The sequence below is a fragment of the Neolamprologus brichardi genome, chromosome 5, assembly GCF_056152115.1.
Source record: "Neolamprologus brichardi isolate AB-2024 chromosome 5, ASM5615211v1, whole genome shotgun sequence".
In the NCBI taxonomy this organism is placed as follows: Eukaryota; Metazoa; Chordata; class Actinopteri; order Cichliformes; family Cichlidae; genus Neolamprologus; species Neolamprologus brichardi.
This window is the reverse complement of record NC_142108.1, coordinates 22,556,614-22,571,050: the sequence shown is the minus strand read 5'-3', so window position 1 is coordinate 22,571,050 and position 14,437 is coordinate 22,556,614. Positions and strand designations below refer to the sequence as shown.

At 35.4% G+C, this 14,437-nt stretch overlaps 1 protein-coding gene across 1 annotated transcript in view; it reads right to left on the bottom strand.

The window, feature by feature from the left end:
• Positions 1 to 873: 873 nt before the first annotated feature.
• rims4 (regulating synaptic membrane exocytosis 4) overlaps positions 874 to 14,437 on the bottom strand; it is a 52,133-nt gene continuing 38,569 nt past the window's right edge. The window contains exons 4-6 of the mRNA XM_006783016.2: positions 14,249 to 14,350; positions 12,127 to 12,266; positions 874 to 8,116 (exon numbers count right to left, since the gene is read on the bottom strand). Coding sequence (XP_006783079.1) covers positions 7,898 to 8,116; positions 12,127 to 12,266; positions 14,249 to 14,350 — 461 coding nt within the window. The 3' untranslated portion in view covers positions 874 to 7,897. The remainder of the gene's footprint in view (positions 8,117 to 12,126; positions 12,267 to 14,248; positions 14,351 to 14,437) is intronic.

Here is a 14,437-nt window from a genome sequence, read left to right as displayed (position 1 = left end):
CCTACATGAGGCCCTAACCTTCAAAAGGAGGACAGGAGCAAAACCACACAGGCATAGAGGCAGTCAGAAGGAAACAGGAACTTGCAGTTGCTAAAAATCTAAGCATTAATGTCACTCAGCACAGAGAAAGATAACTAATAACTAATAATAAAATCATATACATTGACAAGAACCAACACCACCAAGTTCAAGGTCACTGTGGATTTATGTTTCATAAAATAGTTATCAATACAGTCATGATGAATGGCTAAAAGGGCTCCACAAAGGCACAGAATGTCAAATAGAGTGACATAAACCAACAACAGGTGAAATAATGATTACTGATGATGAATGATGCAGATTACTTATGAAATGACATATAGGTTACAATTAAGTGCGTAGTCTGTGACCTCGAAGTGTCTTTTGTTGTAAGGCTGTAGTCCTCTGTCCATCCAAACCAGACTCTCACCCTTATGTAGCTTGTCAGTGTTATGTTATTTATGGGCTAACTGTGCCCCCTTCTGAAAAATAAAAATGAAATTATAATTAAAAAGTACTTCTTATCTGGTATGACAAGTATGTGTCTGATTGTCTCCCTTTGAGTGGATGTGACATTCCTTTTCCAGGATTTTGATGTATTTGTTTTTTCTTTCTAACAGGGATGATGTGCATTAATAAACATTGCAGTAAATGTCCCAGAGTTAGCCATAGGCTTGTTTTCTTCTGTAGCGCTTGGCCAGATCTTAAAAAGGCTGTTTAAAAATAAAGCAATATAATATCGACATTGTACAAATAATCAATAAGCAATGTTTTGTAAGCATATAAAATCTTTCTGCTGCTTTTTATATGACCACCTTAAATTAAACAAATAGATAAAAAAAAACAGATAAAGCATTTAATGATGGAGTTAAACTATTTTATTGACAGCTGGAATAGAATAACAATACACCAAATTGTGCATTTACTCAACAATATAACAGTTTCCCAAAGAATCTGCAAATATATGTGTTTTAAATGACAGCGCAGTGACTAAAACTAAAGTTACAACATTTTGTCACTCTTCTGATAACATTCAGGAGTTCAAGTCAGTAAAACATGAGCAACAAATGGAAAGCAATGCATATGGACTTTTGCAGCTTTTTTGTACTTTAATGCTAACGATTGTTAATGCTATTCTACTGGAATAAAGTAAATCTAAAAAAAAAATGCAATATACCTACAAATCAGTATTTCAAATATTTAAAAGGATTGGCAATTCTTAAAATATGGCGTTTAAACAGATACCTGGTAAAATAACTTACTGTTACAGCTGTTAATGTTCTAGTAGCAAAAATTGCAAGTGCAACAATAAAGACAATGAAGAAAGAAAAAGGATAGGTTTATTTATCTAATGAAAGTGTAGCTGACAAAAACAATTTTTCCCTGGATAAATGCTCATCACTTAGGAAAACTTTTCCAGTAACATTGCTTCCAGACATTGCCCATATTACATGTCCTTGAAAACATAAGAAGGCCTGTAAAACTGTCTTATACGACGCATCTTAAAACCAAAACATCGCCTTCCCTTATTATGTTAGGGGTCTTGGGAATATGTATGGTTTGGACAATTCTCATATGCCTCTAGAAGACATCACCACATGATTTAAAGAATAGAATTTAAGGCTGTGATTTTTTTTAATATGATGGCTTTGTATCACTGAGGAAATAAAGCAACCATGTTTGAAAAACAGTGTGTTAAGACTTGTGTAGAACTGAATGACTGAGATATAATCTAGTAAGATGAGAACTAAATCTACACCAAGCAGTCATAAAATAAAAACGGCAACAACAAAATAGAACAAAAAAAAAAAGCAAAACAAAACCAAAAGAAAAGAAAAAAACAAAGTTATAATTTCTCATGGCACTTTGATTCTCACTTGGTTCACCGAACTGTGTAATGTATTAAGTCATGGTAATGTGAAATGCTTTGAACGCGATAATCTACCAGATGGTGTGTGAGGGAAAACATTTATGAGGATTCGTTTTGGGCTGTGAGGCGGTTGGGGGCTCTAAGAAGGAAATAAATAAAGCTTGTGGATCGCTGTCTCTGCAGCACAGCGGACTGGAGGAGATGTGCTGCTTTTGGGATCCACCAGCCACTGTTTCATAATAGCCACAGAGGAGCAGCATCTTCCCTTTCATCCACCCACTCATCCACCTCTTCCTTGTGAGAGAACATAATTTGATATGTCGAGAAACATACACACTGTCACTCTAAAGAAAACGATTCAAGGAGTGCTTGCTTTCTTTCTAATGAGTAAAATCTCATGTACTTCAGAGGGGAAAGATATGGCTGATTTTAGCAGATAACAGAATATTTTTTTCTTTTCTTCTTCTTCTTCAAAGGTAAATCTTTCCAGTTTCACTTTTAGGTTGATCTGCAAAAACAGACACAGACTTAACTCATTGTACACCAAGGTTAGCTCAGTGTTTTATTGACTACTACATGAAAAAGTAGTTCTCCAGTTTACACATATTGAAGCTATTTGCTGACATTTAAACACAAACTACACAATCTCTGTCAAAATGGGGCAAAGCATTAATTATCTTTTGGCCTATTTTAATTTACAATTTAAGTAAGAGATATTAGTCATTATTCAGGATGTTTTGTTTACCTCAAAATTTTGGAGGATTCCCCTGAGGTCATAAACCCTAGGCATATATGTTTTATCACTACAACTTGGTGTTGGCCTAAAAGACTTTTGGCATAGTGGTCATTTATCGCTGACACAGCACACTTAACCACACTTAACCACACCAGACTAGCATTCTGTGCTGAGTCTTTAGAAAGTATGCATTTTTCTGACAATCCAAAATATCCCCAAATGAATTGTATTATTGAATCTACTTAATATTCAGTGCCACAAGCTGTGCTTGTACATTATATCATCACTAATCTTATCAGCTGCTTAGCAGCAGAAAGTCTGGCCTGCGAGGAAGCATAATATTCATATTTAACTTTTTAAAATTTTATTTTATTTTAAAGAATGTGATTTTTTTAAGAATTTGTTTTCAACTGTCTCAACATATCTGCTCTTGATTGATTTATTTTTAAAGTTAATATAAATAATATAAATAAAGACCGAAGGAGCACATGACTCATCTTAATATACTACTGTTTGCTATAACCAGGTGAATGGCAGTTTATGTGTAAAAGCCAGCAGCAGCCAAAGGAGCAGGTATGTAAAAATTACACCCTAAAAAATATGAGCAAAAACACACAAGAAGCTTAATACGTGTAACAAAATTTTTCCCCTACAGTTTTCTTCATTTCTTGGGCATTGGTCCCAAATGGCACCATGTATACAATTAAGTACCGCTAACGTATAAAAAGTAAGGTCTGGTTTTGCAGAATTACAATCTTAACAGTGTAAAAGGACCTCGGCAAGATGGGATTAGTGGGGGCTTTTTGTTTTGTTTAAACACCTCATTTGAAACATAAAAGTAAAACAAGGTGCATCCAAACATCAACAGATAAACAACAGCATAATTTTAAGTTTAGAAAATATGTTTTGATAAGAAATGGGTCAAAATGTTTGAATCTATCCTGTAAAATATGTTTTTATTGTTTTATTATTATTAGTTTTTTTGCTCAATTTGTTCATTTGTTCAGTATACCAGAAATTCATTAAGAACATATGCAAAGATTTCTATTTCCATAGATGACACTAAAGTTGTTTTAAATAATGGATTGAAATGTTTTTTTCTCTCTTTTCTTGCCCTGCGTTGATCACTTAGCGTGCCAATTCTCATCCCTTAGCCCTGGCAAAAATGTGTATTGTGTATTTAAGGCCTCTACTTACATTACAATTGATAGAAGTACACAATTAACATCCAAGTGGCAGACACAATCAAAACATGGAGGAATGCAAAAACATACATTTTTGGTCCTGAACATGTCAACAATAACATTAACAGACTTCATCAGGTCAATCATTTGCCTTCAAAATTACACAGTGTCACAGACTAACTCAAAGTGATGAAGACGAATCATTGCATGAGAAAATTTACACAATGATTATTAACAAACATTTACTCTTAATCCTGGTAAGAAGGGTGGCATATAAACTGTTTCTCAGACACTTACAGAATTATTATTATTATTATTAACAATATTATTATTAATATTATTATTATTTGAATAATAAATAATACCCCAAATTCACACAAATGACTGCATCTGTAGACGTCATAAAAACCCCATTATTTCCTGCATGCATCACACACTACTGTCTGAGAGGGGAAACTTGTTTAAAGTTTAATATGGTACAGTTAACAATTGTCTCTTTGATAAATGCTTTATAAACATCTGTTCCTTTATGTTGCACAGGGAGCGGCTGCAGGTTAGAGATAGAGAGGTGGGAAACTTCAGTGATGTTTTTTTACATCACTCCTGGCTGCCATTAGATAAATCTAGATCATTTGGATGCATGTATCCTGCTTATGGCTTGGTGAACGACTGAATCCCAGTTTTGTGAAACTCGCTTTCATTGAATCAAAACTGGGAAAACAACCCATTACCCATCAAATATCTAATCTAATCTAATCTCTGTTTTGGCACAAAAAGCACTAATACAAACACATTCCTTGAGTGAAAGTAAGGGGAGTTCATTATTTTATATCTAATTATATATTAATTTTATATATTTGTATATATGTATTTATGGTACATACAGAGTTCTAACACTTTTTTACAGATATAAGACACTACATGACAGTTTTGTTGAAAAAACATTGAAAAAAATAAAATGACATTTTTCTGGAAGTGATTTTCAGTTTCTGCATTCAGTGTCATTTGTCAGCACATGCAACAGATGGACACGTTAAGACATTTTTTTTCAAAGTAAAAGTTTGGAATTGCACATTTAAAAAAAAGTCCCTTTATGCCTCATGATGTTTTGAATTGTTTTGTTTTCAATGATGAATCTTACCACAGCGAAAATCACTACCTATTAATGTCATTTTTCTGTCAAGTAACAGACAAATACAGTGAGTGGATGCTTTCTGATTATTGCTTTACAGAATTTTGTTAAACAGTTTCGAACTAAATGCAGCATTAATATCCCTGCAACACTGCTACTGGCAAAAGAGAGGCAATTTTAGAGGCCCCTTTTTAGAGTAAAATTGCTCCAAATTGGATGATTTGATTAAATTAAAAGCAGATTTAATAAAAAATTGGTTCTGAAATTTTAATTTAAAGTAAAAAAAACCCCCAAAACAATAAATTAATTAATGAAATAAACTGGCTTAAAATCTTCGTATTAGAATGTTTTATTAATTTAGAAAAAAAAAACAATTAGTCACCTTCATCATTATCTAAATACATTTGCTACATATTTTGACCCCCACTATCATTGGGTCTTAACCCAATGTACTGTATTTCACTAGTCTTCCTGCTGTGTAGCATATAGTTCATGCTTAGTCTTATCAAGTTGTTTGTTAATTAGAAGTTTAAATTAGTCATGCGAATGCTACCAGCTAATGCTACAATCTTACAGTAACTAACAAGGATATCACTTCCCTCCTTCAGAGCTTTGACATTAACCACCTCAGCCATTATAAGTTAACTTTGGCTCACTCCAGAAGACACTAACAATATTTACACATAAAAAGACATTAAGAATCATAAAGTGCCCAAATGAAATACATATGCTTTTGCGTTTCAATAAACTATGAATTCCTCTACAGTGTGCACATTGTGTTCCCTTTAATTCCACCTATTTTTGTGTCCTTTTCTGAAGTCCACAAAACCTGACGTCAGTCCACACAGATCCTTTGTTTGGATGATGCAAAGTACATTTCATGCTTCCTTCCTCTCTTTCCTTTTTTCCTCTGTACTGAGTGGTAGCATGGCTAATCACCAGGTGCCTCGACGTTCTGTGGATTAGGACTGTAATTTAGAATAAAGGGGGTGATTCTCTGCACAGCCTGAATGTTGCAGTCAGATGTTATAAGTGGTTGTTTTTGTGCCTCCCTCATAATGGCACATACCGCAAGGTAATTAAAGAAAAGGAAGAAGAAGACACTTGCTGGTAAAAATTGGCACAGTATAAACTGTTATTAGACAACTGTTAGCCAACGCTTTAAAAATAGCGGGGAGGAATCTATTTCTACAGTATTAGCTAAAAAGAAACTACACTTAAACTGGGATGTACAGCAATGTGTTAAGTCAGTGACGTCAGATTGCTATTGCATTAGCTTGCTGTTTGTCAGTGCTACAGCTCAGATACAAAACTACGTCCTGTATTCCATGTGAATGTGGAATGTGAAAACTATATTAAACTAAATAAGAGTAAAACACCTTCAACATGAGCCCATTAAACCCTGGTTGTTTCTTGCCAGGCGTATGTAGATGGTGTCCTCATAAAGGTTAACATAATTTAATCATGCTAAGCTCATGCATTTATGGTTATTTGGTTTGAATTCTAATTCTAATCTAATACGATATAATGCATGCATAAAATCCAATTTAGTGTGGTTGTGAATCTATCAAACTAGCATTTTCATAACGATATTCAAGAGGAAGGAGTCAAATGTTTTCACATATCACACCGCCTGAAGTGATTCAGATTGGTGGACTTTGATTACATCTGGTGCCATACTCTGGAAATCTCTAATTGAACATAATCGGTGTGCTGTTGATTCAAGAAACACCCAGCTATTTTTTTTTTTAAACCCAAAGGATACATGTTTTTATGCGCTTGATTCCAAACACAACAGTAACTGATGTGATTGAAAAGCACCTTCCAAAAATGGTGACAAAACAATCTGCAAAATCAGCTAATACCAAGACTCATCGCAATTTAAAAAGTACATGCTTTGGGGTTATAATGAGACACGTTTTTTTAGAACTCATAATGTGGTAGTTCTTCTTCTAAGCCATATAAATTCACTCTTTGACCACTTTATACCTCGTATTCCAGGTAAATGTAGTTAACAGGAGAGAAAGCCAGGACTAGCCCTGACCCACAGGTCCAAATCTTCATCCTTCCAGTAGATGATGGGGGTTTCATTCATATTTCTACCTCTCAGATTCTCTACATTTTACCAAATAAAGTGAACAATGATGGGCCAAACGTGTGACACAAGAAATGTAATACAGGTCAAGTGCTAAAATCCAGGTAATGTCTTGGTCAGTTACAACACTTAACTTTATATATTCTTTGAAAGCCTCTCAAGTTGCTATGCACACATTCATTCGCCATCAATGCTCCCTCAAAATGAGATGGTGGTTTGTCAAACAATTTGAGGACAGTCTCACTTTCTCCTAGGACTCGTGGGTAGACAACAACACTCAGAAGCTGCCCAGCCCCTTAACGAAGACACAGAAAGACAACAAGCAGTCCTGGGATGGGGAATTGAATGTAGGCTGTAAAGAAGGGCTGTAGCTGAAGCGAAGCTGAGCCTGGAGTCTATCGTGGTCCCAATAGGATGTAATCAATGTCGGCAACCAAACCCTTCTTTGAAGTATCCTCATTAAGAAGGTTTTTGTTTTTTCTTTATAGAGCTCTGAAGAGAAAAAATTTTTTCCTTCAAGTCTGAGGGGCAGTCGGTTGCAACAACAAAAGAAATGTACTTCCCATGAGTCTCGGGAAATAGTCTGATACAATATCAAAGAATTATAACACATTTCCAATGAGAACCAGCATGACCAACTGGTTTGCAAATTGATTTCCAAATTAGGGAAGTGATTCATTCCCCAGTGTAGCTGGGCCTGTCAAAGTAGCCTTGAGTGAGATACTTTACATCTACCTGCTCCAGGGACAGCACTGCCTGGCTGACCCAGGTGCAGCAATGCAGGGTTTACAAAAACTCTGTACTTGGTTGAAGCAATGGAAACTTAGCCGCAACATCAAAACTATACATTTCTGCGTGAGTCTTATGATCTCTCACAACAGGGCCCAATGGTGCTCTCCAATGACATCTGGGATGAATGGCGGATGAGTGGTGCCATTGTTGGATCCACCATGGAGGAGGTAGGGAAAAGCTTGTACCAGCCGATAACCATTGTGCTGAGGTCCAGCTCCTCCAGTAGGATTCGAGCTACACCCATGAAGCATTTGCGGTCCATCCGTCCATAGTTGCCCCAAACAATAACCTGTGGAAGAGAGTCGTAAGATACAAGTTAGAAGGTAAGACTCTAAAATATACTAAAATATATTCCTATAATAAAAACCAGAATGTTTATTTCCTGCATTTGTAATTACATATAGACTCAGGAAGGGATAGAATAAATGTTTACAGAGCCTACTGCAAGACTGAAAACAAAATAAAGGAATAAGGTTAATAAGCTGCCTTGCTCATCTGTACTAAACCCATCGGTCTTGATAGTTACTCTCTCTGGTACAGCAGCAGAGAGAAGAGTTAGGTGTCAATAAAACAAAATAAAGAGGTGCTGTGCACGAGAGAGAAGGATGATGGTAGTGTTTGGAATCCTGTGTGTGTTTGTACTTTTGTTGTCCTCTGTCTCCTGACATCCTGATAACATCAGGACTCATCTCAGACCACCCAGCAGCTTGTCAAGGAGTGGACAAAATAATCAATATCCTTCAGCTAATGTGTCCACTCATGTTTTGGTCTTGTGTGTCTGTACATCCCAGCACACTGATTTCCTTGGTATATGTTAGTGTGTCTGCAAGTGATTTCCACAGAGACTCAAAGGTCAAATCTATTTTAACCTAGTCTTCTGCTTTTCAAAGAAGGAAAATCTATTTCTTTTTCTGATTTTTCTTCAAAAAAGATCTTAACCTTAACCTCTACAAATTAGGAGAGAGACACTGGTAATGGGAGAAGTGAGAGTTAAAACAGCAAAAACCAGTTGTTTGTTAGGAGGATGACATCTGCAGTGTCCAAGATCCAAAGTTTGCACTCTCTAGGAATAAGAGAAATGCTCGGAGAATAAGGCATGTTGTTTTAGCCAGAATCCGTACTGGATCTCACTAATGTTTCTGGGCCCGAATGGGAGCAAATCCCTCCAGTGGGAAGCTTTCTTAACAGAAAGATTAATACCCATTATTTTGGAATAACCACTAAGTTTAATGACTGTTTGAGGGTCGTGTCAGAAGAGATTAGATTAAGACAGGCTGAATTTGAACACTGATGCCAGGTAGATGTTGATCTATAAGCAATGGTACTGGACAGAATTACCTCACCTTGTTAAGTAAGTGTATGTTATAATAAATATTTACATGTCTGTGGTCTAGCGTATAAAAGTCACATATAACCTAGTGAGATTATTCCACATAGCCAGCATGTCATTTTCTAATCCGCTGACAGTTTGACAGCAGAACCTCCACCTAGTTTGAAGAGACAGCTTAATAATAAATGATTGAAAAGAGCCAGATAAAAGACACATACTGGAAACATACACCAAGTAAACCCTGGATCTGTTTTTAATAATAATCAAAGAAAGAAGAAAATAACTGTAGTATAAATTTAGGAATTTAGTAACAGCTGCCACTCATTTTTGTTGTTTTGTTGTTTATTGACACCGAGTAAAACATAATCTGCCTTTAACGACTTCATTTCAGATTCCAAAATGCTTGTTGTGTTGCATCCTCTGCTTCCGGTTGTATTCTGTGTTATTTTACTTTGTGCCTTGTCGTGAACATTAGTTCATCGTGGCTTTCTGTGCTGTGCATCACCTCATTGTTTCCCTTTTACATTACTGTCTTGAGTCTATTCCCCCTCAGGCTTCTTGCTTGTAATACCCTCATGTTTCTGAGTCTCCGTGGTTGTTTTCTCCTCCTGACTCCCTCTTTTCTTGAGCTCATTGCTTTCAGTTTTTTTCACCATGTTGGACTCATCTACCTCACTGTGCAATGTTTTATATTAGTATCACTGTAAATAAATAAAGCACAATTTCATTCTGTCACCCACGCAGGCCCTTGGTGTTCACTTCAAGTTATTTTTGGCAGTGTGACAAATGATGTCTCATTTTAGTTAATTAACAAATCATTATAAAGTGATCATGCAGGGTGGTACTCTATTTAACAACTTTTATGCCCACCCCCTAACCATGAATTTGGTGAATCATTACACACTTTGTCGTCATGCGCCATATAAAATCTTAATTTACCCCTTATAGCCATGCCTCATTTATAAAATGTTCAGAATGGGGACAAAAGAAACCTCCATGAATTTGTTTTATTATGATGTCAAAATAAAAGTTGATAAACAGCTGTTAGTTAGATTTCACACTTGATATGTTTTGGAAAGGCTGGAAAAATAGCTGAAAAAGCTGAGAGTTGGTTTTGGGCACAAGTAGTAAGTTTCTCAGTGACTTTTCAGTGTAGACTTAAGCAGCTTTTCACTTTGCTAGATCAGTAAGTGACAAATTGAAAAGTGCTGCTGATTTCAGCGATTTTCATTATCCAGTGTGAATGAGTTTGATGAAACTCGAAGGACAGCGACATGACAGCAGATAATTAAGAGGGAGGCGTTTAGTGGCTAATTACACAGTGACGGGAGCAGCAGAGCAGCCAGAGCAAGAGCTGCAAGTCTCTCCACTGAACACTATTTTTACCTGCTGATTACTGATGGAAAAAAAATACATAAAAGGGTAATATTCTGGCAGTTGGGACACCAGAAAAAAATGCTCTAAAATAACAGAGATGTATCATTGCATTAACTTACATCAACTTTCTGTAATTAAAATGTCGTTTTTAGCTTTAAGTTACATGAGCTCTTGTATATTTTTTGTCTGTTTTATGTTAAATAGCGGTATTTACTTGTTAAAACAGTTACCTAATAATAAAGCCAAACACTGCTATAATATAAATAACCAGGCCAAAAATGACAGAATATTATTGTTATTAGTTGGAATTTTTTTCAAAATCGTGTACATTTAATCCCTATTAAATGTTAGGAAAAGATATGCCATGCATAAATAAAATTGAAAACACTTTTATAAAAACTATTAAGTGGATTTATCATAACATCAATTACCTGGTTTTTACATGTAATTTTACATACATATGTAAAATATAACTATAACTATAATATAACTCTTGAATATTTAGTAAATCTGTGCTCCCACAACAACTTATAATAGATTTGACTTTTTAAAAAGGTATTTTTGACATTTTTTTATGCTAGATGCATTTTCTGATGAAATCCCAAAAAGATTTGTGTCTTAGCTTTTTTAAAAATTTCAGAAAGTGTTATTACATGTAAATTATACTGTTAATTACCATTTAATTAACAATCCTATCATGTAAGAAGAGTGTACTGGATATTAATGGATATTATATTACAGAATGATGAAACTGTAAACTCTGAAACACCAATGACATATTTAATTCCTGTTCAATATTCAATTCTGTTTACAAATAGACCTTTACAAAAAAACAATTGCTCTTCTTTCAACATTTTTGATGACAAAACATGAAATTGTGTGTCACATTTTAGACAAATGAAAGTGCTCTGTGCCAAATAGCTTTTAGGGAGCCATGCAACCAAAACAAAACAAAAAACAAAAATATCTATCAATTAAACTTAGGGCACCTGAAACTTAGAATCACACATAACAAAACCCTTGTAAAAATAGTGTAAAAAATAAAGTCCCAATTTTATGTAAAAAAACAAAACAAAACGCATTTTCTTTAAAAAAAAAAAAATCCAAATTTTGGATTTATTCACAGTTACAGGTTTTTCACAATATTTTACATTAGACACGTAAATTCACAGCTTATTTTTTGTATTTGTCAGGAATCCTTTTGCTGTGCATTAAGCTTTGTTGTTAACTTGTTGACAAATCAAAGTGATCTGTACCAATGATTGTTCCACAGTTGACAGTCATTGGAAGCCATGAGGGTGTTTTAGGTGTAAGGACACTGCAAGATGATGCTCTCTTACAGAATTCATGTTTCTTTTATAGATATATTTTCTTCACAAAGATGACACAAAATGTCTATGGATGCTAACTTTCAAAGCACCTCCAACTTTGGCCCACTGTACTTCTTATTCAGCACTTTCATAAAATATTGAATAGTTCCATGATATGATTAGCCTGCAATAGAATCAGCATTCTCTGTATTTTCTGCTGATGCCCAAATTGATTGTTCTGTGTAACAAACTGCATGGCACGTCAAGATAGGTGTATCTTACCTGGACCACTTTCCCCTGTGGACTCTCAGAGAAGACCAGGACCTGGTTGTAGAGAGGATCCAGAGATTTTCTCACTGACTTCGTCTTCTTCTTGGCCACACAGATTCCATTCTCCAGAAGATAAACTTTAATGTAGGCCGCTAGAATGACAGCAAACACATAGATTTGACTGATTAATTTCTAGTTTTTCAGTATATGATAAAAAAAAATATGCTCATCTTGTTGAGACTGAAAGATCTTCCAACACACTGTCTGGGCATTTGTCACATACAATGTGTTTTGAACAGAATGCCATAAAATAATAACAAACAAATAATGGTGTGCAATATGACATAAAGTACAATGCTGTTAAAAGTGCTGTTTTGATATGTAGAACTAAGCAGGATAAACAGCTAAATTTCCCTTTGTTTAAACTGGCCCAAAAAACTCTTTTAGTTCATAAAAAGGTGAAATACCTCGGTCACTTTATTACTGAGCAAATGAATGATGATGATGACATATACAGACAACGGTGTAAGCTCTATGTGCAGGCAAATACTATTGCACGCAAATTCAGCTTTTGTTCACTTCCAGTTAAAGTGGGTTTGTTTAAAGCATATTGCACACTGCTATATACTGCCCCTCTTGTGGTCATCCTACAAACAATGTAGCATGCAGAAGCTGCATGTTGCATATAATGATGCGATGAGAATTCTTTGCCTAGAAGGGGTAGTGCCAGCCAGATGTTTGTAGCTGTGGGTGTTTGGACTTTTAAAGCACTTTTAAGAAAGTTAATGTTCAATTTTAGAGAACGACTGGATGGTTCGAGTAACAGTATAATTTTAGTTTTGTTTTGTTTCTATGGATATGAAGTCTGCCAATAAAGATTGAATTGAATTAAATGCTCCTTATAATGTACAAATGGAATTTGGAGGCTGAACTGAGATGAACCATACAGTTGATCGTGTCAGTACTGAATTGTGAATGAAGCTGTAATGTTGTATAATCACATCAACAAGCCTATGATGAAAGTATAAGACATGAATGTGTAACCCTCGAATGTTCTAAGATACCTGTAGTGATGCTCCCATCTAACCTTGCAAAATACAGGCTAGGGAACAGGCTTGTTGTTCAAAATTCTGCTGTTCACAGTGACCAGAAAGTAAGGAGAAAGTTCTAATCCTCTGTATATTTTGAAAAGAAAAATGATTAAAACTGAAAACTATGATTTATGATCATTTATGATCACTTGACCAGCTGTCAGAATAAAAGCATCTAGCACTGTTTATACAGGTTTAAAGAAGAAATATTGGCTAATAATAACATATGGTTTTGCTAACAGCATTCTAATGTAAGTTTACAGTACTTACACACACGTCACAGCTTTCTGTCTAGTGTGCTGATAACAGGATAGAAATAATTCAGACACTGGCTCACTAAAATCTGCAGGCAAAATCTCACTTGTCTTTACACTGTACACGGAGTTCCTTTTATCACTATCCCTCCCTTGTCATGACCATGTTTTTCTTTCAGTTACAATATACTGGTCTATGCTGATTTGTTTGCTTTCCTCTGTTTATTTCCCTATTCTCTTTTATCTCTCCTTCATAGTTTTTTTTCCAGGTATTTTTTGTTCCATTTCGGTGAAGGTGTTTAGCTCTTATGCAGTTGGGATTGATGCCTGCTTTAGTATTGTGCAGCGACGAGGCGCTACAATCAAAGTCAACAGTATGATCATTCTGACCAGAGGAGGCATTTAATACTGGACTGTATCTGTGGATTAAAATCTGAAGTCAGAGCAACAAGATACACATTTCACTACTGTATGAGCAAAGACAAATGCAGTTTTTACTTATTTAGTGCATCGCCTGCTTCTGCTCCATTCCCCCCCTTCACTCGTCTATTTTTTAAATTGTCAAGCACAAAAAGTATGTTTTTGGAAGCTATATCCCATTAGTATTAAATATGCCCTACAGGCTGTTGTGTATGTGAAACTGTTTGCTGGCTTGTAAAGAATTCATGTGGAGTACAAACAGAAGTAAAGCAGCTTTATAAATGTTAAATTTGGACTCAAAACACCTCACGTTATGGTATAAATGGTATTCTCTGAAAAACAGAGCTCAAAGACTGATCACAGACGAACCTGGAGGTCCCTTTGAACCTGGTTTCATGGTGAGGCCTCTGGCCTGGACGACCTCCACCTCCAGTCCCCCATTCCGCTCCATCAGTCCAATCTCTACATCACCTGATTGGGTGAAAAAATGAGGTTAAAGGAGGTGAATATTAGCCCAACAATTAGTAAATAGTTTTAGAAGAAGATACTAAAATGGAT